This window comes from Danio rerio, chromosome 8 (genome assembly GCF_049306965.1).
Source record: "Danio rerio strain Tuebingen ecotype United States chromosome 8, GRCz12tu, whole genome shotgun sequence".
NCBI classification, from domain to species: Eukaryota; Metazoa; Chordata; class Actinopteri; order Cypriniformes; family Danionidae; genus Danio; species Danio rerio.
Window position 1 is genome coordinate 32,767,551 of NC_133183.1, and position 23,687 is coordinate 32,791,237.

General features: G+C 39.4%; 2 protein-coding genes across 2 annotated transcripts in view; both read left to right on the top strand.

Moving 5' to 3' along the window:
- Positions 1 to 6,763: 6,763 nt before the first annotated feature.
- Positions 6,764 to 12,450, top strand: c8h22orf15 (chromosome 8 C22orf15 homolog). Its single transcript, XM_005167186.6, has 5 exons — positions 6,764 to 7,114; positions 8,838 to 8,924; positions 10,063 to 10,185; positions 10,285 to 10,356; positions 12,134 to 12,450. Exons 1-5 carry the CDS (start codon positions 7,090 to 7,092, stop codon positions 12,268 to 12,270), a joined length of 444 nt encoding a protein of 147 aa, XP_005167243.1. The 5' UTR covers positions 6,764 to 7,089; the 3' UTR covers positions 12,271 to 12,450.
- Positions 12,451 to 13,808: 1,358 nt separating this feature from the next.
- The window catches only part of upb1 (ureidopropionase, beta), a gene marked incomplete at its 3' end in the record, with an annotated part of 31,254 nt that continues 21,375 nt past the window's right edge, over positions 13,809 to 23,687 (top strand). Inside the window, 3 exon segments of the mRNA NM_199616.1 lie at positions 13,809 to 13,936; positions 16,282 to 16,453; positions 22,937 to 23,024. Of these exon segments, the coding sequence (NP_955910.1) occupies positions 13,833 to 13,936; positions 16,282 to 16,453; positions 22,937 to 23,024 (364 nt within the window). The 5' untranslated portion in view covers positions 13,809 to 13,832.

The window sequence follows — 23,687 nt, forward strand, 5'->3', positions numbered from 1 at the left end:
AATATTAGGGATATATATAGGATATAATAAGAATAGATATAGAAAATAAATATAAAGGATTAAAATATTACAAAACATTATTTTCTAGCCTACATAAATATGAAAAATCACTGATTTTATGTCTTCTTCATCTCGGGAGGCTTTTTTAGTTCATTCATAACTATTTGCTTTTGTATAATGTTATTATTATTAGCAGTATTATTTATTATAACCATATTTATATTTGTTTTATTAAAAACAAGCTTAGATTTGCCCACCTGTCAGGTTTTAGACCATATAGGGCACAGCATGTGTTTTAGGATATCACTCAGGTTTTTGAGCTCACTTCGTTTTTATTGTTCATTTATTCGTTTGCTGGAAATTAGAACTGAATTTAGAAATAGTTTTGAAAGGAATATTTGAAGTTAACAAACTAAATTAATTATAGACTAATTGATGTCTGTGCGTAAAGGTTTCCCTATCCAAGAGCGAATGTGAAAGTAGATCCATTACCTCTCATTCTCACTCAGTAGATGCTCTGTTTAACAGTTTTCTGTTAAAAATAACTGTGAACTGTTTGCTTGTGAAATGCTCATTTTTTTCCACTTACACTTACTTTGCATCCTGTAAATAGCGTATGCGCTCTTGGCGCGACGCAGCTGACTCTTAAAGGGAATGGGAGATGAAACTCTAATTGGTTTATTCTCAAAACACAACTATAACTCATTGAGAAAATAAACTCAACCCTTTTAGACCATGCGCCACGGCGCAAAGCAGATTTTCCTATCCTTAAATTAGCAAAAACACGTTCTGACACTCCCTGAAAGCGTTTGCGCCCTGCGTTTTGCGCTCTGAAGAGCCCTTACAGTCTATCAATATGCAAAATAAACAATATTTTGAAACAAAAATTAACTACAATGGTTTTGCTGGAAAGAATTTTAGGTTACATTAACCCGAGGCTTAACCTTATTGCTTAAATATTTAACATAAAGCTATAAGTAAACAAATTGGCCAAGTATTATATAGCTTAGAGACCAGTCTTTAAAATGATTTCATTCCAAACACAGCCTCCAGACGCAGACACATCAAGTGTTCATCCCGGGAGATTCCATCTCTTGGGCTCTTGTGCTTGATCACACGCTGAAGGGTCTGATGAATCCTAACATTGTGTTTTTCCCAGCCTATCCCGCAAGTCCCCAAAGATTTCAGGTTAAAGGGTGCACTAGTACATCTCAAGAGATTTCTTGAGTATTTTAGGGTAGCATTCATCTGAACTGAACTAAACATATGATGTATCAAAGAGTGTCAAACCAAACGCAAAGAAAAAATATACGTGTGTATATTTAAAACCCAACTACACTGTAAAAAATGTTTGGTTCCACACAATCTGTATTGTAACAACATGAATTAAGTTCACTTTTAAGTTAATTTAGCCATGACAGTACATGTATTAGGTTCATTGTCACTTCTTAAAATAAGTTAATCATGTTATAACTTAATTTTATAAGTTATGTTTTAAGTCAGTTTAACATCATATAAGTTCAATGTACTTTTAAAGTTCATTTGATTCAGCTTAAAAATTTATGGCAACTAGGATTTGTTTACAGTGTACACATTTAAATGGATTAAAAAAATAAAACTATTAAATTGTCGCCAAAAAAACCCTCAAGAATTGTGCAGTTTCAGCTAATTTTTATAAGCAGTTTGAACAAACAGCAAACCTTTTTTTTTTGTGTACGGATAACAAATATACTTTAATTTAACTATTTATTTTGCATTTTACCTCAAACAACACTCACAACCACTGTGTTTATGGATGAAAAAATCTAGGGAGGATACATTTGATTCAGATTGACTCATTTGCAGGCAGACTACAGCCTGATTTGATTTGAAATGATTCACTGCATCACTGTAATCCAGCTCGAGTTATTCCAAACAAAAGCACATTGTGCTGGGAAACAAAAGGACATTAAATGAACCAATGTTGCAGCTAAAAATACAGTATTCACACCCCTCTTTCCTAATGAATTCTGATTACAACTTGGAGTATTTCAAACTCTGAACAATAGCAGTTTGCTTTTCAGACTTACAGTATTCATGCTTAAATGACTATTTGTATCTATGGGCCTTACAGAGTTGGATCACCCAAAAATGAAAATGTTGTCACTATTTACTCAAAGCTAATTGGTTCTTCTGGAGCTATTTCATTGTAAGTAAACAGTTAAACTACCAGTTATATGTTTATTATTATTATTAATATTTACAAAAGACAAAATAAATAGTATATATTAGCAGCAAATATATTAGCAAACTCTTCAGCTTATTAAAATGAATAGCTATTATAAAGAAATAGAATCAAGTTATCAAATCTCATTAATCTTTTCTTAACTGTATAATTTACAGATTCTGATTAAAGAGCAGTGAATGAATCTCATTTATTTGGATTTTTCGTTTGATTACATTAAATAACAGAGGTGTCACTTTGAAAATGCACACATCTAACGTTATAATAAAAGTATTTGATTGCTTTCCTTACTGTTTATGTTCATAGGACAAAGTTAGTTGTGTTTAAAAAAAACCCCACCAAGATCAACATCTTTAGATGTTATTACAATTAATTTTGTGTATATGTCTGTTCAAACACACATCCAAAACCCAGACTTTCGCTCTGCTTCACATCACATGTACAAAATCCGTTTGCGAAACAGCGTCTATTTGTCACTATGAAGCGTGTCAGCTGACAAGTCACGCACTGATATATGACTGTTTTGAGGATTGCATAGGAGGGACAACGGCACCTGTAATGAAAAGGAAGGGAATCCCGCCATTTTTATATTTATTTCAAAGTGTTTTCATGCCTTAATAAAACAAAAGCACAGAACAGACTCACAAAAGTGGGGGGTGGGGGTTCAGCAGTATATGTTGCGCATAGGGAGGATCGGCTCTTTATTGTTTATTGCCACCCTTCATAAAAAGATTGAAAATATGTGAGAAATAAGGAGAAAATACCTTTATGGGATGATAGCGGGACAGAACTGTAAAGTTCTAGAGAATCCCCGGGAAAAACAGGACGGTTGACAAGTATGAAAAGAAGAGATTTTGAAGAGTGTTGGAAACCAGTAAACATTAACTTCCGTGGTAGGGAAAACAAATATGTACAGTTAGCCCCTTTTCATTTTATTTTCTTTTTAAAAAAATTCCCAAATGATGTTTAACAGAGCAAGAAAATTTTCACAGTCTGTGAACTTCTGGAGAAAGTCTTATTTGTTTTATTTTGGCTAGAATAAAAGCAGTTTTTAATTTTTAAAAAAACATTTTAAGGTCAAAATTATTTGCCCTTTTGAGCTATATATATATATATATATATATATATATATATATATATATATATATATATATATATATATATATATATATATATATATATATATATATATACACACACATATATATATATGTATATACATATGTTTTTCGATTGTCAGAACAAACCATCGTTATACAATATAACGTGTCTAATTACCCTATAACCTGCCTAGTTAACCTAATTAACCTAGTTAAACCTTTAAATGTCACTTTAAGTTGTATAAAAGTGTCTTGAAAAATATCTAGTAAAATATTATGTACTGTCATCATGGCAAAGATAAAATAAATCCGTTATTACAGATGAGTTATTAAAACTATTATGTATAGAAATGTGTTGAAAAAATCTGCTCTCCATTAAACAGCAATTGTGGACAAAAATAAACAGGGGAGCTAATAATTTGTTTACTGGCTTTATTAAGATTCTTCAAAACATCTTCTTTTGTGTTCAGCAGAAAAAATAAACAGGTTTGTGACAAGAGAAAGGTTAGTATATGGTGACTGAATTTTCAGTTTTGAGTGAACTAGTATTTATTTGGCTGTGGGAGTGAATGGGATGTTCATATACGTGTTTATACTATATAAAACATGATAACCTCTGGCACACATTGAGCTATTATTGTGCAAAGCAAACAGGCTGATTGGTGTAATCTTTGACATAAAGTCATAGAGGGCATCATATCACATGTAGAGTTGTGGAAAATACCTGTTGATGAAGCTAATGGTGTTTACACACACTGATAACATTTCTTTTTTTTTTTTTTTTTGGACATGAAAGCAGTGTTGGGTGTAACAGGAATCTGAGCTTATAAACACTCATGTCTGTGTTGTCATAGAGTTGATACTGTCTGCGTCTCAGCGGCTGTTATTCTGGACAAATTTATGACAATGTGTTGCCGCTATAGTGCTAAAGAATGGTTCTTAAAGGAACACTCTGTGTTTTTTTTTAAATAGGCCCATTTTACAACTCCACCAGAGATAAACGGTTCTGTTTAACCAATTTTATATCTATTTAGCCAATATCTGTGTCTGGCATAAGCACTTTTAGCTTAGCTTACCATGAATAATTTCATTGGATTAGACCATTAGCATCTTGCTAAAAAAATTACCAGTGAGTTTCGATAATTTTCCTATTTGAGGCTTAAATCCCTTCTTATCCTAAGACTGAGGAACAATTAAAAGTTGCTATTTTTTAGGCCCATACCCACATAGCAAAATTTCTGGCCCACACAATCACCTTTTGCTTGGCCCACATGCCGCAGTGAATAACGGTACATGACTGGACCAGGTCTGGCTTTCAGACAAGGGCCAAACATGGACCATATCTGGGCAAAGTCTCAGCCAAGATAATAACCCATAACGGGGCCTGAACTAGCCCAGATATGTTGGTTTGTCATGACTGCAAAAAAATTTGATAAACTCATGAAGCTTTCTCAAAGCAACCTGATTGGTACAATTTTTTCTTGACTCAAAATATATTTAAATGTATTTGAAAAGTGGGTCAAATCAGGCCAAAATTACGTGGCCCACATATACATTTTTAACTTCTGGGCCAAATTTTAGGCTTTATGCCAAATCTGGGACAGAATTCTTTGCTACCTGGGTAGGAACTATACTCTAATTCTGCCGTAATAATCAAGGAACTTTGAGCTGTAGCATGGAAATGGTATTATGTAGGGCCTGAAAGTAACTTACATGTATTCTGGTTCAAACAGAAACAGTTGAAAATCTGCAAGAAAATATGTTTGTATCTCACTGTACACTCCCTGTGCAAACCAATGGTCACATTGACATTGACAGAAGTTGATGTGAGCACCAGAGTGCATGTGTCGACACATTAACCACTACGCCATTGGCGCCAACTTAAACAGTCATTTTTGAGTTAGATGCTAATGGTCTGATCTAATTCAATGACTAATGCTAAGCTAAGCTAAAATTACTTGAGCCAGACCCAGAGATCAGCTGAATGGATTCAAGAATGGTAAAACTCAACAGTTTAGCTCTTGGGGAGTTGTAAAATGATTTTTTGTAAAAAGTGGAGTGTTCCTGTTCTTGATTACGAGACCCAGAGTCCCCTATATAATGTATAGTAATTTTAATAAATTCTACACTCTTTAACTGCCCCACCAAGAAAAAAATTTTTGGATTGCATTTCTTAACTCCGCTTTGTCGCTAATTAATTCCTCAACACCTATTTTTGCTAATTGTCGCTTTATGGTAGAAGTACTGGAATTAATACATTTATGAAAAATCTGAAAATATGAAGCGTAACATCAATTTATTTAATTTGAATACTAAATTATCATTATTTTTTTGAAGTGTAATATATGAAATATTTCAGATTCTCATTTAACATGATTTTGGTTTAATTGTAAAAAACAAAAAAGATAAAGAAAAAGAAATCAAGTGTAGTAGTGCAACAGTTTTTTTTTTTTTTTTTGTAAACCAACAATGCTGTGTGTAAGCCATTATTTAAAAAAGTAAATAGTAAAACAGTAAAAACATGGTCAACCGTTTGGTAGAGGGGCAGTCAAAGGGTCATAAAGGATTTAAAGTCATATTATTTGAACTGAATTGTTTTAAGGTTGTGGTGAAAGACAAAAATGGCATGTACATTTATATAATTTAAAAATGCTGTTACATGTTATTCTAGCTAAAATACACTTATGTTTAAAAGTTGTGATCAGTATTTTTTTTTACATGACAATATATTATTTTTTATTGGGAAGAGACAATATATAGCAATTTAAAGGGATAGTTTACCCAAAACAGACAACTATCTGGCATCATTCTTTTAAAAATAATTTGCACCAGTGAGAAACACTTTTTTTTTAATAAACCGCATTTATATAAATAATTTTCATTCTTGCAAGAACCAAAAAGGGCTTTCCACAGGTCCCCAAAGAACCCTTTAGTGAATAAATCTTCAAAGAACCATTTTTAAAGTGTAAAATAATCTTAAGCATAATCTAAACTTTTCCTCTAATGAGATTCCACAGCCATTAAACGTTTTTTGTAGGGAAATTTTTTTTATTTTGATTTGTCCACTTGGGAGAATATCTTCAAAAATTTGCTGTCAGTGGATGAAAAAGGCCAAAACATATAGAAATGTACGTTTCATATGGATCTGACTTACAGTCTAGACATAACCCTAAAGTAAGGTGACGAAATTGCAATAGACATTCAAATTAATGAAGCTTGCTGGTCCTCCATTTCAAATAGCGTAATTTTTTTTCAAGTTAGTACTGAAATAGCCACAACTGGAACGGACTTGTTGAAAGTCCTGGGAAAGAGACTATAGATCTGCTCCACACTCCCGTCCCCGGATAAGTACTTCAAAGTATCAAAGAACCTGTCTGTCTGTGTACTAACTCCATGGAGACAAATCAGACCGGTCTGCTTCATAAAAGAGAAAGGCTTTCTCTCGTCTCTTTTCAAGAGGCAGAAAAGGCGAGAGTAAAAAATGCAGCCTGGGTAATATGGTGCTGTTTATGTAATGCAGATTCTAGGCCAGCGAGGGAGTTCATCCATAGTTCAGTGGTGGCACAGCAGGATAAAATTCTGATTACATTGAGTCTAGTCTGCCAATTACTTTCAGCGCTGGAGAACTTTTCAGCGTTCCTCATAAACCTGGCCTTTGTCTCTAGGTATGGCTGTAGTCAACAACATTTAACTGCCATTTATTTTCCTACTGTGCGAACAGTCATTTTCAGTACTGCAGGCTGCTGACAGAGAAGTAAGACTGAGATGTTCATTACTGTGATTTTTGGTGGTAAGTGCAGGAGAATTTATAAATGTTATTTACAAATGTTTGGGATTAATAAGATTTTAAAAAGTTCTTGAAAGTTGTCAATTACAATTTAAAGTGTTTTCCACACTGAGATATAGTGTAGAATCGGCTTCTCTGAGGAACGGCTAGTAAATGTCACAAATAATTATACATTTCTTGTTAAAAGAATGCAATTTAAAATGTAATTTATCCACGTTATTAAAAGCTGAGTTTTCAGCATCATTACAGCATCCTTCACAAATTATTCTTATATGATGATTTGGTGCTCTAAACATTTCTTAATTTTAGTGACGTTAAAAACTGTGGTACTGCTTAACATTTTTGGAAACTGTGATGCATTTCGTAAAAAATGTGTTTAAATATAAAATTCATAAGGACAACATTTATTTTACAATTGAAATTGTGTTAGTGAATCGTTGAATAAATGTGTTTTTTTTTAAGAAAAGAAAGAAAATAATGTTTACCCCAACATTTGAACCATACTGTCTATGTCAGGGGTCGAAAACCTTTGTTCAGCAAAGAGCCATTTTTTAAAGAGCATTGGAGTGTGTATATTACTACATAAAACCCAACAGACAAATTTATCAAATCAAATGAGAGTAGTTAACTCAAAATTGACTGAAAGTTACTCATTTAAAAAGAGTTGTGAACTCAGTGTTGAAGGTAATGAGTTAATTAAATACCTCATTACTTCAACTTAAATTGAGTAAGTCTACAGTACTTATATAGATTAGTTTTTTTTTTGGTTTGTAGCAATTGGTTTCCTAAAACATTTTGAGTTGCCTTAATTTTTTGGGGTTTACAGTACTCAGTTGGTTTGAGTTGTCTTCATTTATTGGGTTTCACTGTGCTCAAATTGCTTCATTTACTCAAATGGAGTAAATTCACACTACTCATTAGAATTGGTTTTTGAGCTTAAATAATTTCTTGCAATCGGTTTCCTCAAACAGTTTGAGTTACATGAAATGTTTGGGTTTTACAGAGTATAAATAATACAGGTTTAAAACAAAACCTTTATTTGACTCCATGCATTTCACAACTCATCAAAATACACAAATATGAAGTATCACATGTTGAGCAGGTCCATAAATGTAGAAAGGACGATTTATTTTAAATTCTGGTAAATACATTTTTCTATTTTCTGAAAAGCAATACCGTTTAAAATGAATAAACATTTTACTATTATAAAAAATAACAGTTATTTCAAATAATACAAAATAAAGTATTTAGCAACTTTTAATTTTAGCTAGTTTTAAAGAACAAAAATCATATTTTACTATTATTGAGAAAATAAAAGGCAATTAAAGGGGCCAAGAGCAAATAATGAGCATGCGCTCCATAGAAATGTAAATTGTTTGCCCTTTATTGGTGTCATGATTCAAGTTTATCCAGAGCACCACAAATGTGAATTAGTTGAAACGTTGTTTTATTTTACAGTGAGTTTTTAATAATTTTGCTGTAAAAAAATGTACAATATAACAGTAATTGTGATCGTTTTTCTATAGAAAACTGATTTCTAGTGACAGTTATAATTTTTTAAACTGTAATTTATTATTGAATGGAAACAGCTGGAGAGTCACATGTGGTTTACGACGAGCCATATTCCTACTGGTCTATGTTATGTTCTTTATTGGTTAATAATAAGTTACTTCCTTTTATTGGCTTCCTTTTTTATTGACTTATATGAAATATATATTTCTTACAGAGGGAAGAGAGGAGATATTAAACCTAAATTGCAAGATTATAAACTTCATTCACTGTATAAAGGAAAAATGCAATCTGGATCCTCAAGGTAATGTATGCTTGAGCTCTCTGAGTTACCTAGAAGTTTAGAGTAAGAAAAGAACTTCTGCAAAACTCATATTCTTGATTCTTTAAATTGTGCTGTGATCTGATCGATCTAAACACATCTCTATACAAAGTAGTCATACAGTCAAAAGCTGATAATCTAGATAAACTGGGTCCCTTTGGCCTGTGAATATGGAGAACAATAACTTAAAAGCAACTTCCCAAAAACTGCTGAGTCTAATCTGTAAACTGATGCCATCGCATTACTGCTGAATGCATTTGTATAACATTATGTCTACATATAAAATCCGCAGATCTTTAGCTGAGGTTTTGAAATTTGATAAGTGATCTAAAAATACGACGACTAACATACAAATCAGGTTTAACAGAGCCCAAGAGTCATAAAAGACAAAAGCTGATATAGTAATACAATATTAAATATAGTAATACATTTTGTCTCATACTGATAAACGTTTTTTTTTTTTTTTTTTCTTATAAGGCCAATAACAATAACCTAAGCCTTTATAGGCCAGCACAAATACAGCCAATGACACATTAGTACATTTCTGGGCTCATCCGACTTGAAAAATGTAGTACACGGACTGAAAGTAACATTCTGCTCAGAAGCGATCGAATCTAAATCAGTAAATTGATCCCCAACACAACTTAGTTGATCTTAGTTTTTGTATGATGTGATGTCAGGACATAGATTCAGCAGATCCTTTATGAAAAGTTAATGTAATTTGTAACCCTACCTGTTTACCTAAAAGTAAATTCTCTGTAGCAGAGATATATATGGACAGGAAGAGGTAGCTGAATTTTGCCTGATACTGATAACTGTTTATTTTCTCATAGGGCCAATAACAATAACTTAAGCCTTTATAGGCCAGCACAAATATGGCCAATGACATATTAATACATTTCTAGTCTCATTTACCTCAGAAAATGTAATACACGGACTGAAAGTAACATCCTGCTTCTGAAGCGACCAAATCTAAATCAGTAAACTGATTCCCAATACAACTAAGTTGATCTTAGTTTTGATATTATGTGATGTCAGGACATAGATTCAGCAGATCCTTGATGAAACGTTAACAAAATTTGCAACCCTACCTGTCGATCTAAAAGTAAATTCTCTGTAGACACTGTGGAATTGATGGACAGGACGGGGGAGCTGGTGAATTTGGCAGAGCGAGCGCAGAGCACTGACCTTGTCAGCAGTTTGCTGAAGGAGAGAGAGAGTTACGTTCCATTGCGCGTCTCACGTGAGTTTGCCCTCACCATCTTACAGTATCCATCAGATAGCACTGCCCCTGTGAAGAATATCATGATCAATAATCAGCTCTGTATGTTCTCTCGTTCAGGAGCTGAAGGCTGTGAAGCTCCAAAATATTCTGCTGTGTTTGACTTTGGAACAAGTTATCCTGAGCTAGCAGGCAAGCTACTGTTTCTCTCTTATTCATATATAACCAAATTTAAAGATTTGGAGAATTTTGGCATAGAAAATGTTCACTGTTTTCCATTACTTTCAAGTTTTTCAAAAGATGTTCCAAGAAATCTAAATAAAACAGATTTTTCTTATCATAGCATTTTTTACATTTGACATAGAAACGTTTCATTTGATTTTTGTGGAGTTGCGCATCGATGGATTTGCTCTTCAGTGTTTGTTCTTTAAGCAGTAAAAATTGAACCACACTGAAAAAAACTAAACTGAACTTCATCTCTGAAAACTGAACTGACACAATTGAAATGTATTAGAACTTCAATGTTAAGCTGCTTTGACACAATCTACATTGTAAAAGAGTATGGAGTCAGTCTATGGCCATATATAGGCTACTTGCAACATAAAAAAGTTTTGCAAACAAAAAATAAAGTTTGAGTGAAAAAATTGTAAAATAATGCAAATCTCAAATAGTTGCAAAGGCGAAAATTGAGTTTTGAGAAATAAAAAGGCATTTTGCAACCAAAAATAAAGAACTGCAATTAAAAATCAAGTAGTGCAAAAAAATAATATCTGCAATAAAAAAAATCATATATTTGCTAAATGTTTTTTTTTTTCAGTATTGCCTTTACAAAACCTCTTACGTCATTTGCAATGCTCATTTTAATTAGCAAGTTTACTGTTTGACGATTAAAACATCCACCTAAAAAACAAAGGGTTCTGGTATATTACCTAATCTTGATTAGATTCATGACAGAGATTGATGGCTGATTTCCTTTGTGTCAAGGTGTCTCCAGCGGATGATGCCGCTTCATAGGGCACATGTTCGGGCATGTCATACATACCCCAATTGCTGTGACTTCACCCCCCTAGTGTCAAATCAGGGCCAGAAAGTGAAATCCACAGTTGCCAACCTAGCAATTTAGCCCCGGGAGTATAAGGTATTTTCCTTGTACAGTCAAACCGATCTTCTTTCTCCTTTCTCTTAAATTTAGCCATCTAATTAAACTGTTTATTCTTTTCTTGTTCTTAATCACAGAGATATTAGTGACAGTTTCTAAACTTGTGTGAGTTTATTATGTCTAAGAAATTACTGCAAATTTACTACATATCTATATTAATATACTGTATTCAAATGGCAATAAATTAAATAAATTGACATGCATTAATAAAGTGTGGTGCAAATATAAACACCCCTTCATTAACATTAGGCTGTTAAACAAGCAGAAACTGCTGGACCTGATGACATCCATAATATGCAAATGTATGTATGATGTAATCTAGCGACATTGCAATTGACTTGAGAGGTTTTGTAAAGGCAATACTGGAAAAAAAATATTTAGCATATGTATATATATTTTTTTTAATTGCAAAAAATATTTTTTGTACTACTTGATTTTTATTTGCAGTTCTTTAATTTTGTTTGCAAAATTCATTTTTATTTCTCTAAACTCAATTTTCCCTTTGCGATTTTTTGAGATTTACATTATTTCACTTTTTGTTAGCAAAACTCTTTTATATTGCAAGTATTTATGGCCCTAGATTGACTCCATAAAATTGCTACATAAATAAAAGATTAATCGAACTGAATTGAATAACTGAATTGATAAGTCGCTTACGGCAAAATGTAAATTGTAATTAGCTTTGGACAAAAGCATCTGCTAAAAGACAAAATGTAAACGTAATAATATCTGTTCATTAGATGGACTTATTAATGTCTTTGCTTTGTAGTTTGCTTTGTAGTTAACAATCTTTTGTTCTGCTACTTTCAGAGATTCTGAGAAAACTGTCAAATCCTTCAAAGGAAAGGGACAAAAGGGGTGGAGCATCTAAAAGAGGCGGAGCCAATCTAAACCGTATAAAAGCTGCTATTAACCTCAAGAAATCCAGCACCACACCTCGAAGCTGAACCTTGATCATTATCAATGTAGTCAATATTTTATTTATAGAATTTATGACACAACACAATATGTGTAATACATTGTGTTGTCTTTTTATATAGGCTATATTAGGATGTGTATGCCTTACCTTTTCCTTTTTTTCTGAGCAATAAACAAATAAAAACTATTTAATAACTTTGTTAAACATAAATGTTACCATGATTTACAGAAGACACCCACTAATGTTTCATTCAGTGTAAAAGTCAGGCATTTATTTGATGGCACATTAAAAGATTGAATTTAAAATCTTTATACATTCCACTGTCCATCAAAACCCTAAGTGTATTAATTTGCCCGCAACAGGTTTATAATAATTTAAACTATGGTATAAATTACAATTTAGTTTGGATAGTGTGAATTCTGAAGGACCATGAGACACTAAAAACTGAAGTAGGTCTACACACTGGGAGCAGATGCAAGCTGAGACTGCATGTAATGCTTTTTATGGGTACATATAACCTCACCCCTTACCCTACCTCTCACAGTGACATCACAAACGCATAAGGTAAAGTAAATATCTTTTAAATTATTAGATAACATTTACCTTGTCAAAAACTTTCTAAAGAAAAAATTTAGATCAGATTTTGACACAAATGTTATCCTATTGTCAGAATAACTACAACTATGCAACTATGTGTCCCAATTTTGGCAAGATGTTACTATATTTATATCAATTATTCTTTTACAGAATCTTTCTGTGAAACCAAAAACGATTGTTTTAGGGGGGGTTTTGTCTGCTTTGTGATAAACCTTATTCTATTGTTATGTAGATTTTATATTCATAAATATTAAATTTCAAATTGTAAACCCATTTTTTGTAGCATTTGAAGATTAAAAATTACTTGCTTACAATTCCAGATTCAGTTAATAAGAAAGCACTCAAAACTTATACAATTTGCACGACCTTTAATATGTATAATCTATTAAATCTCTAAATCTCTGTTATTTTTGTTTTATTTTGCCCTCCTCACTTTCAGTTTCTGTATCTATTATATCTATCCTCAGATCAAATAACCTACTTCTTTGGTCTTTGTTTAGATTTCTGTTGTTTTTTGCTCTTGTTTTTTTTTTCTTTATTAGTATAATTGTAATTATTGTTTTGGGTACATCTATCTGTTATACAATAAATGTTAAACAAAAAACAAAAGGTGACTGCTAGAGAATGAAATAAATGAAATATATTTTATATAATAATAATAAATAAAATATAATATAATAAAATATAATATAAATATATAACAATACATATATATAGGTAACAATTTCTCATTGCGTTTGTAGACTGTTTTAAATGGTCGTAGTTTTAGCAATTTTGTCAATTTATTAATGTTCTGTCTTGACTTGTAAAAAAATAATTTATTAAAAATATTAATAATAAATTAGTAGCTAACCACGTCGGGTTCACTTTGGCCCTCTGAGGTGAAGGGATTTCGCAAGAGATGGACATGTAGGCAACTAGTTAAATAGTAATGTAAAGCAAGGTGAATTCACTCTCTCTGCAAACTGAGGCAACTGCGGACGACAGCTCAAAATGTCCGGGAAAGACTTTGAATCTCTAGAGAAAGTTCTGGAGGCACATTTACCTGAAGCAGAGCTCAAAGAGGCCAGAAGACTGCTATTCGGAAAAGAGCTGAAGTAAGTTGGTCATACACTTTCTTCATTAGCGCGACAATTAAACGTGCACAACAAATCTAAAAATCATTAAATACCTGCGACGAATTTGACGACTGGCTTTGGTTTTATACCTTCGGTTACTTAACCGGGATAAAACACTTGCAGAGATTAGCAGGTTCAAACAGAAAGCGCAAAATGCTGTCTTTGACAAACAGCGAAAGCCAAATGAAGCTGTTTGTTTTATTCCGTTTGTTAGGGCTATTCATACAGTGCACGATGAAATTAAGTAAATGATTTGTGGTGGACTTTGGACGAAAAAAAGAAGTCTATGCCGGTGACTTTGCCGAAGTTATTTTGACGTCGCTAAATCTGCTCTGTAAAGTTGGTTTTAGGTTTAATATTCACTGGACATTCACGGACGCATTTTTAGGGATCATCTGCGAGTTACATTGACAAATCCAAAACGCAAAGAAGAAAAAAGTATTTCTCGAAGATTACAGTAAATGATTACAGGCCAGAGTGATTTACTAGCTGCAGCTAAGGCTATACCTCTAACTATATGGTACATACAAAGCAGAAATAGGCAATATCTCTTTTCATAAGCATACAGTACACATCAGCTAAAGCACTTAAAGGGCACCTAAATCATCTTTTCTAAGCAGTTTAGACACAACTGAGTGTAGGTATAGTGTGTCCATAGTCATATTGGGATGATTTAAAGATAAGTCTCTTTTTTTAATTTCCTGACCTTAAAATGGGATCCAAATCCCTCCCATTTTGAGCCCTTGGCTACTTGATGTAGGAGTGTGGTATCCCCGCCAACCAAATTAATTGACAGATGCATCTACATGTCTCCATAGCGTATAATCATATCAACAAGACAGGATGTGTGCAAAGCAGCCTATCATTCTAAAGTGTGCTTACATTAATAAGTACTAAACTGACTTATTACAGGAGAGATTTTCCTAATATTTCCATATAAATATAGTAAAAAACTTTAGAAAAATGTTACTACTGTGAGATTTTACCCATATTTTCATTCATATTTGTACAGTACACAAATACAGTACACAAATTTCGAAAAAAAATTGCCTAAAAAATTATAGTTGGGTCAATAATGTGAATAGTTTTCAAAAATAGACAATTTGGCTTTTGGGGATGTGCTGCACACTTTAAAATGGAAAAATACAGTTGGGTGAATTACTGTCATTATTTTTCTTCAATAATTATAATTATTATAAATTATATAATTATATATACATATACATTATATAATTATATAGAATTATTATAATTATAAAGGGATACTCTGACCTGTGGAAAGGCAGTCAGGCCTCTGGGAATCTGTAGAATGAGAAAATTACAGTTGGTTGAATTAGCGTGAACATATAAAAAATGTTTGTGTGTTTGTGTGTGTGTGTGTGTATGTATGTATATATATATATATATATATATATATATATATATATATATATATATATATATATATATATATATATATATATATATATATATATATATATATATATGGAAATATTGGGTACGCTGTAGTATGTCAGTTTAGTCCCGAAAAACGTGAGCACACTTTAGAATCAGAAGCTTACATCTAGGTGAAATACTGTTAATATTTTTCCTAAATATTTGTGTGATGTATACATAAATGAAGGGGGAAATGTGAGAAAATAACATTTAAGTGCTTTAGCTGATACTGTATGATAATGACAGGAGATACTGCCTATTTCTGTTTTGTACGTACCCTATAGTTAGCGGTATAGTAGCCTTGTTACTTGTAGAAAATCAGTTTGGCCTCTAACCATTTACTGGAATCTTCGAGAAGTACTTTTTTCTTTTTTGCTTTTCTGTGCATTTTGGTTTTGTCTATTTAACTCGCAGATGATCCCTAAAATTGCTTGTGCGATTGTCTGGCGAGTATCAAACCTAAAACCAATTTCACAGAGCTGTCAAAGCGGATTTTTAACGGTAAAGTTAGTTTGACGTTAGCCAAAACTACGTCAGGTAGATGTAAACTTGTACCCTTCATGTTGAACAAGGCTTCATTTCTCTATAAAAATGTAAATAAATTAACCATGAATTTAGTAAACAACATGAAACTATACAACAACATCTGTACCAAGATGTAAAAAAAAAAAAAAACATCCCAGTTATTGCAAAGACTCAATAATTTTTGGATGTTGCACTTCATTTATTTTTTCAAATAATAAATAATGTATAATCAATAATGTATAAAAGTCGAAATCAATGAAACCTCAACACAATTTCAGAATAATATGCATTGTTATTTTATTATTTCATAATTTTTTGCAGTTAATCTTATGTCGTTTATCACTAAAATACACTGATTCCAGGAAGCTGGACCTTCCCCGGAGTGCAATAGATGCTGCAGGGCAGCAGGATTTTGATCTGAAGGGTTATGTGTTTGAAGCTTCTCCAGAGCAGCTCAGACCACCCAGAATGGTCCGTGTGGGACTCATTCAAAACAAGATAGTGCTACCGACTGATGCCCCTGTGCTTGAACAGGTGAGAGGAAAATAAACACACATTACAAATAATGTCCAAAGGGCACATTTTGCATCTTAGCCCTGCTGAAACACAGAATAGAAACCATCACAGAACTTCGAATGATTTCCACTACAAACACCTTTAAAACCTTGCAATAAATCAAACTGTAACCATCAAACCAGTACATTTAAAAATTTAAAACATAAATTAGAAGTACAATTAGACATAAATTGTCTGATATAAATTTAAATCATTATAAATTCTATAGTTTTTTTTTCAGCACGGTGGCCCCTAACGTTCGAGGTTACAGAAGTAACCCTTCGTTCCCCGAGGAGGGGAACGGAAGTGCCATGAATGGGAGGATTCGGATCAGAAGCCGCTTATCTGGAGAGTATTGAACGGGCCAATGAATGAAATTAATTGGCAGCGTAAGCTTGCGCAGGTGTGCGACATCTGCAATTATCTCAGCATATAAGCACACCTGAAGCCAGCAGACGCCATCCTTTTAAGCTGAAGAGACTTTCAAACAGCTAAGGGACAGTCATTATGGCGACGGAATATGGCACTTCCGTTCCCCTCCTCGGGGAACGAAGGGTTACTTCTGTAACCTCGAACGTTCCCCTTCGGTTGGGGAACTTCAGTGCCATGAATGGGAGAATATGGAAAGCGCCATAATGACTGCACCTTACCAACACCCCCGATGAGGAGATAGTCAAGCAAGCGTGACGCACCCACATCATGGGGGGCGCGGTCCTCCAACGTGTCCCTGGCCCTAATTTATCCTACTTCAACAGAAGTTTTACGGATTTAGATATATTTTTTGGGAAGTCGTGAGCATCTAGATAATTCTAGGAATACGACAGTACGTTGGGAAGCGTGCAATCCCGATAGGGAGGACGCTGCGGAGGCCATCCGTTACCCAAGGGGGGGATAGATGGCAGAATTTACCTATGGACTAGCCCTAAAAAGGGGGAGTACGCATAGCAAAGAGTGGTTAGCGGAGAGGGAAGACACGGGTCCGCCCAGGGGGGGGACTTAACCGTGGCGGAATAAGCACATGGGATCGCCTAGTGGGGATCACGCATAGCAGGCACCTATACCCAAAACGCGGGCTGACCAGCGGGCAGACCTACAACGTAGTGGGCCAGCAAGTGACTCCTCCGCTGAGTCAGTGCTGGGGGCCACGGAGGAATCTGCAGGGCTCACCTGACGGGGAACTTTACTGACAGATAAAAAAGGCGCACGTACCTCCGTGTTAGGGAGAATGGCGCAGCAAGCGTGTTTCAACACCCTACCGAGTTGTCTCCTTAATCACCAAAGGGTTACCTAATACCCTTGAGGAAACCAGCTCCACTCGCAGATTGTAAAACCTTGCAAATGTGTTGGGTGTCGCCCAGCCCGCAGCTCTACAGATGTCTGTTAGAGAGGCGCCGCGTGCACGCGCCCAAGAGGATGCAACGCTCCGAGTGGAGTGTGCACGTACTCCCGGGGGACACGGCTGACCTCGACTCGAATAAGCGAGTGAAATGGCATCCACAATCCAGTGGGATAATCTTTGTTTCGATACGGCACTTCCCTGCTGCCGACCGCCATAACAGACAAAGAGCTGCTCAGATGATCTAAAATTCTGAGTACGGTCCACATAAATGCGCAGAGCGCGAACTGGACAAAGTAAAGAAAGGGCTGGGTCTGCCTCCTCCGGGGGCAGCGCTTGCAGGTTCACTACCTGATCTCTAAAGGGGGTGGTAGGAACCTTGGGCACATAACCGGGGCGGGGTCTCAGGATAACGTGAGAGTAATCCGGCCCGAATTCCAGGCACGAGTCACTGACCGAAAATGCCTCCAGGTCCCCGACCCTCTTGATGGAGGCCAACGCAACCAGCAGAGCTGTCTTCAGGGACAGAAATCTTAGAGATACTGATTCGAGTGGCTCAAAGGGATCGGATCGCAGACTCGTGAGAACGAGGGCGAGATCCCAAGAGGGCATGAGAGGGGGGCGAGATGGATTAATTCGCCTAGCACCCCTAAGGAACTGGATGACCAGGTTATGCTTTCCCACGGTGCCGCCAGCTACCGCGCTATGATAAGCGGAGATGGCGGCCACGTAAACCTTGAGAGTGGAGGGCGACAGCCTGCTGTCCAACTTCTCTTGAAGGAAAGAGAGCACAACACTAATCTGGCAATTTCGGGGGTCTTCTCTGCGAGAGACGCACCATTCAGTGAATAGACTCCACTTCAGGGCGTAGGCACGCCTCGTGGAGGGGGCTCTAGCCTGAGTGATGGTATTAACCACCGCAGTCGGTAGGTTACCTAAGTCTTCCTCGCGTCTAGGGACCACATGTGGAGGTTCCAAAGATCGGGGCGAGGGTGCCAGATGGTGCCCTGTCCCTGAGAGAGTAGGTCCTCTCTCAAAGGGATCCGCCAGGGGAGGGCCGTCGCGAGGAGTGAGAGCTCTGATATCCAGGTCCGGTTGGGCCAAAGGGGCGCAACTAGCAGAACCTGTTCCTCGTCCTCCCTGACCTTGCACAGAAACTGCGCGAGCAGGCTCACTGGGGGAAACGCATACTTGCGCATGCCCCGAGGCCAGCTGTGGGCCAGTGCATCCGTGCCGAGAGAGCCCTCGGTCAGGGAAAAAAACAACTGGCAGTGAGCGTTCTCGGGGGAAGCAAACAGATCAATCTGGGCCTCCCCGAATCGCGCCCATATCAGCTGAACAGACTCGGGGTGGAGTCTCCATTCTCCAGGGCGTAACAGCTGTCGTGAGAGCGCATCGGCTGCACGATTGAGCGTGCCTGGGACGTGAATGGCGCGCAGCGATTTCAGCCGCGGGTGACTCCAGAGGAGCAGACGGCGGGCGAGCTGAGACATGCGGCGAGAGCGCATACCCCCCATGCGGTTGATATACGCCGCCGCCGCCGTACTGTCCGTCCTGACCAACACGTGTTGCCGCTCCAGCACCGGTAAAAAGCGGTGGAGAGCGAGGAACACTGCCAACAGCTCTAGGCGATTGATATGCCAATGCAGCTGGGCACCCTTCCAGAGGCCCGCAGCCGCATGCCCGCGACACACGGCCCCCCAACCCGTGTTGGAAGCGTCTGTTGAAACAACAACATGGCTGGACGCCTGTCCTAGAGGCACACCGGCCTGTAGGAACGAGGGGTCGTTCCAAGGGCTGAGGGCGCGGCGACACAGCGCAGTAACCGAGACCCGGTGTGTGCCCGCGTGCCATGCGCGTCTGGGGACCCGATCGTGAAGCCAGTGCTGAAGTGGTCTCATATGGAGCAACCCGAGCGGCGTGACGGCGGCTGCGGATGCCATATGCCCCAGGAGCCTCTGAAAGAACTTCAGTGGGACCACTAGTTTGCTGTCGAGCTCCCTCAGACAGTTCAGCAACAGGCGAGCGTGTTCCTCGGAGAGGTGCGCTACCATGGTGATCGAGTCCAGCTCCATCCCGAGAAAAGAAATCCTCTGCACGGGGGCGAGTTTGCTCTTTTCTCGGTTGACCTGAAGCCCCAGTAGGCGGAGATGCCGAAGCACCTCGTCCCTGTGCATAATCAATTGCTCCCGCGAGTGGGCTAAAATCAGCCAGTCGTCGAGATAACTGAGTATGCGAATGCCCGCGAGCCGAAGGGGCGCTAGGGCACCCTCCGCGAGTTTGGTGAAGACCCGCGGAGACAGAGAGAGCCCGAAGGGGAGGACCTTGTCCTGCCACGCTCGACCCTCGAACGCAAACCGCAGAAATTGGCGGTGGCGTGGAAGAATGGAGACATGGAAATACGCGTCCTTCAGGTCTATGGCTGCAAACCAATCCCGAGGACGAACGCATTGGAGAATGCGCCTCTGCGTGAGCATTCTGAACGGCAGCTTGTGCAGACAGCGGTTCAAAACGCGCAGATCTAGGATTGGCCGTGACCCACCGCTCTTTTTGGGTACGATGAAGTATGGGCTGTAAAACCCACTCTCCATCTCGGCTGGAGGAACCGGCTCGATTGCACCCTTCGCCAGGAGGGCAGCAATCTCCTCTCGCAAGACAGGGGCGGACAGGGGGTTGACCCTGGAGAAATACACGCCCGTAAACTTGGGGGGCCGTTTCGCGAACTGAATCGCGTAACCGAGTCTGATTGTGCGTATGAGCCACCGCAAGGGGCTGGCCCGCGCTAACCAGGCAGGCAGCGCCCTCGCTAATGGAGTCATCGCTACAATCGCTGACGTACCAGCGGTGGGGCAGCGCGGAGTGGGTGTGCTGATCCGGGAAGCACGAGGGTCCCGCGGAAAAGCTGGAGGAGAGCGATTCGCTCTGGCTCCGCACCCTGACTCCGGAGAGGGGGCTGGAGGGCTGAGGGAAGGGAGACCGTCCCCCCAGCGCTCGTGAGCCACTGGCGAAGCACGTAGAGTCTGCGAGCCGGAAGGCAGCGCGTCCCGGACTGGCAGAACTCGTGCAGTCACATCCGGGGAAGGGAAAAAGTGCTCTTTTACTGATGTTTTGGTGGCACTGAAAAGTACCGTTGTTATCGGGGCCCCGCCCTCCAGCGGGGAAAGAGCAAGTTTCCTCTTCTCCGGATGGCCTGTCTCAGGGACGCTTCGCGGTCCGTTTACCGGACTTAACGGCGCCCTGGGCAGGAGGGGCTGCCTGCTTTCGAGGTGAACGCCGCGCCCGCTTGGCCAGAGGCGCAGGCGGGGGCGGGGCAGCACTCGTTGGCGGGCGCCCTCGGCGAGGAACAGCGGAGGTGGATGGCTCGGCGGGCGGAGCGGGCTTACGGCCACGCCGATAGATAACATTGCCCATCGCATCCGACTGCTCTTTCACCGCCTTGAATTCCTGGGTGAATTCACCGACGGTGTCGCCGAACAGGCCAGCCTGGGATATGGGCGAGTCAAGAAAGCGAACTTTGTCAACGTCGCGCATATCGGCCAGGTTTAGCCAGAGGTGGCGTTCCTGAACCACAAGTGTGGACATCGTCCTCCCCAGCGCACACGCGGCGGACTTAGTAGTCCGAAGAGCATAGTCGGTCGCGGTGCGCAGCTCATGTAATAAGCTTGGGTTGGACCCGCCCTCGTGCAGCTCGGCCAGCGCCTGCGCTTGGTAGCGCTGGTAGGTGGCCATCGCGTGCAAAGCAGAAGCAGCCTGGCCCGCAGCCTTATAAGCTCTGGCTCCGAGGGAGGCAGACAACCTACAGGCTTTGGACGGGAGGCGGGGCAAACCCCGCCACGTAGAGGCGCCGTGCGGACAAAGATTGACCGCGATAGCGCGCTCCACTGACGGGATCGCCTCATACCCCCTGGCAGCTCCGCCGTCAAGGGCGGTGAGGGCGGAGGCACTCGCAGCACGGGCAGAGAAAGGTGCCCTCCAGGACTGAGTGAGCCTACTGTGCACTTCCGGGAAGAAGGGGACGAGAGGCTTCGAAGGCTTCGCCTTCTGGTCCTCTACGTAGCACCCATCTAGTCGGTCCGGCCGCGGAGCTGGGGGATAAACCATCTCCAACCCCACGGCCGAAGCAGCCCGGGAAAGCACGGCTAACATGTCCGCTTCAGGATCCGATTTGACAGCGCTCACCTGCCCGGAGGGGGCGAGCGGGTCCGGATCTTCGTCGGACAGTGAAAGCCCACCCTCCGATGCCGCGGAGGACATCTGATCTCCGGTGTCAGCGAGTGTGAGAGCTACCATCTGGTTAGACGGATCACTCTCACCACTCGAAGCTTGGATGGAGCGCCGTGAGGAGCGAGAGGTCCGCGAGCCCGTGGGCGGCGGATTAGCTCCCGCTGAAACCCTCAGATCTGCCCGAGCGCCCGCTGCTTTTTTAGAACAGGAGGCAACTGGGGTGGCTCGCTCTCTTGCGAAAGTTAGCCGCGATCTTAGCTGTGCAACGGTCATGGCATTGCAATGACGACATGAACCGCCCGCGAGCACCGCATTAACATGCTGGACCCCCAAACATGCAATGCAGTGATCGTGTCCATCATCCGGAGACAGGAAACCCCCGCATCCAGAAACGCACAGTCGGAGCGCCATCCTGAAAAGGACGTGCTGCACGACTGTGTTGCTCTTTTAGGAAAGTTGCAACTATACGCACCGCTCTGGAGGACCGAACCCAAAGAACCGCAGGCAAGGGAGTAACCCAGCTCGACCGTCTGCCACCGCGAAGACCCACTTTGGACCGGGAGACACACTCGTTCGCTCTGAAGTGCTGATCAGCAAGAGGAACCCTCATCGACTCACTCAGAAAGGATCTGAAGCGAAAAGGATGGCGTCTGCTGGCTTCAGGTGTGCTTATATGCTGAGATAATTGCAGATGTCGCACACCTGCGCAAGCTTACGCTGCCAATTAATTTCATTCATTGGCCCGTTCAATACTCTCCAGATAAGCGGCTTCTGATCCGAATCCTCCCATTCATGGCACTGAAGTTCCCCAACCGAAAGGGAACATAGGCTATGCATACTGAAACAAACTTAATCTATTAAGTTGCACTTCCGTCTTCCTATTGTGATTTTTGCGTTCACAGATCACAGCTCTACACAAGCGTGTGGGGGAGATGGTCGAGGTGGCGGCCATGTGTGGGGTCAATATTGTGTGCTTCCAGGAAGCCTGGAGTGAGTACACAAACACACACATGCACAGCTAGCTCTCTTTCTAATGAATTCAGGACTGCCTGGAAAATCCAGTTGGAATACATGCAGTTCTTGGATTTCATCCTTTTTGTTAAATACTTTTATATTTATATGTTGATTTCATTGGCCAGAATTACTTTTGCAGGCTGCTGTTTTTTTATAATCAAAACATTGTGCAGTGATAACAAACAAAATATATTGTTACTTTAAATTGTAACTTTTAAATATTTTTTAAATTTTTAAGATTTGAACATCTAGATATATATTAAAATGAGTGATTCATTTAGTTTTTGAGTAATTTCAGATGAAGTAAAGCATGTCACACCTAGACACATGACCAACTGCACATATTCTGTCACAAAAACTACATAAATTCCACAGCTATCTATAAACCATTTCCTGTTGTCCTCACAGCAATTACTGGGCTTATTTATGAGCACAGCGTAGAGTACGTGAAGACTTCTTGGCCTTCGGTGACGTAACGCGCCTGTAAAGACATCAGCAGAATCTGTTTTACATCAGCAAAACGCAGTGACGAAGTTAAGCTGCGCTCGCAGTTTGTCTGTTTGTGTTGGCTGTGGTGTCTTGTCCCTGATGAAAGGGAGTCTCATACTCCAATTATAAACTCTCCCGGCATCCCAAAGG

Excerpts from the sequence above, each read along its gene's own strand:
- c8h22orf15 (XM_005167186.6), top strand. The coding sequence starts at position 7,090 with ATGTTCATTACTGTGATTTTTGGTG. Across the intron at positions 7,115-8,837 it reads CATTACTGTGATTTTTGGTG|AGGGAAGAGAGGAGATATTA; the intron begins GTAAGTGCAGGA and ends TATTTCTTACAG. Across the intron at positions 10,357-12,133 it reads AAGTTATCCTGAGCTAGCAG|AGATTCTGAGAAAACTGTCA; the intron begins GCAAGCTACTGT and ends TGCTACTTTCAG.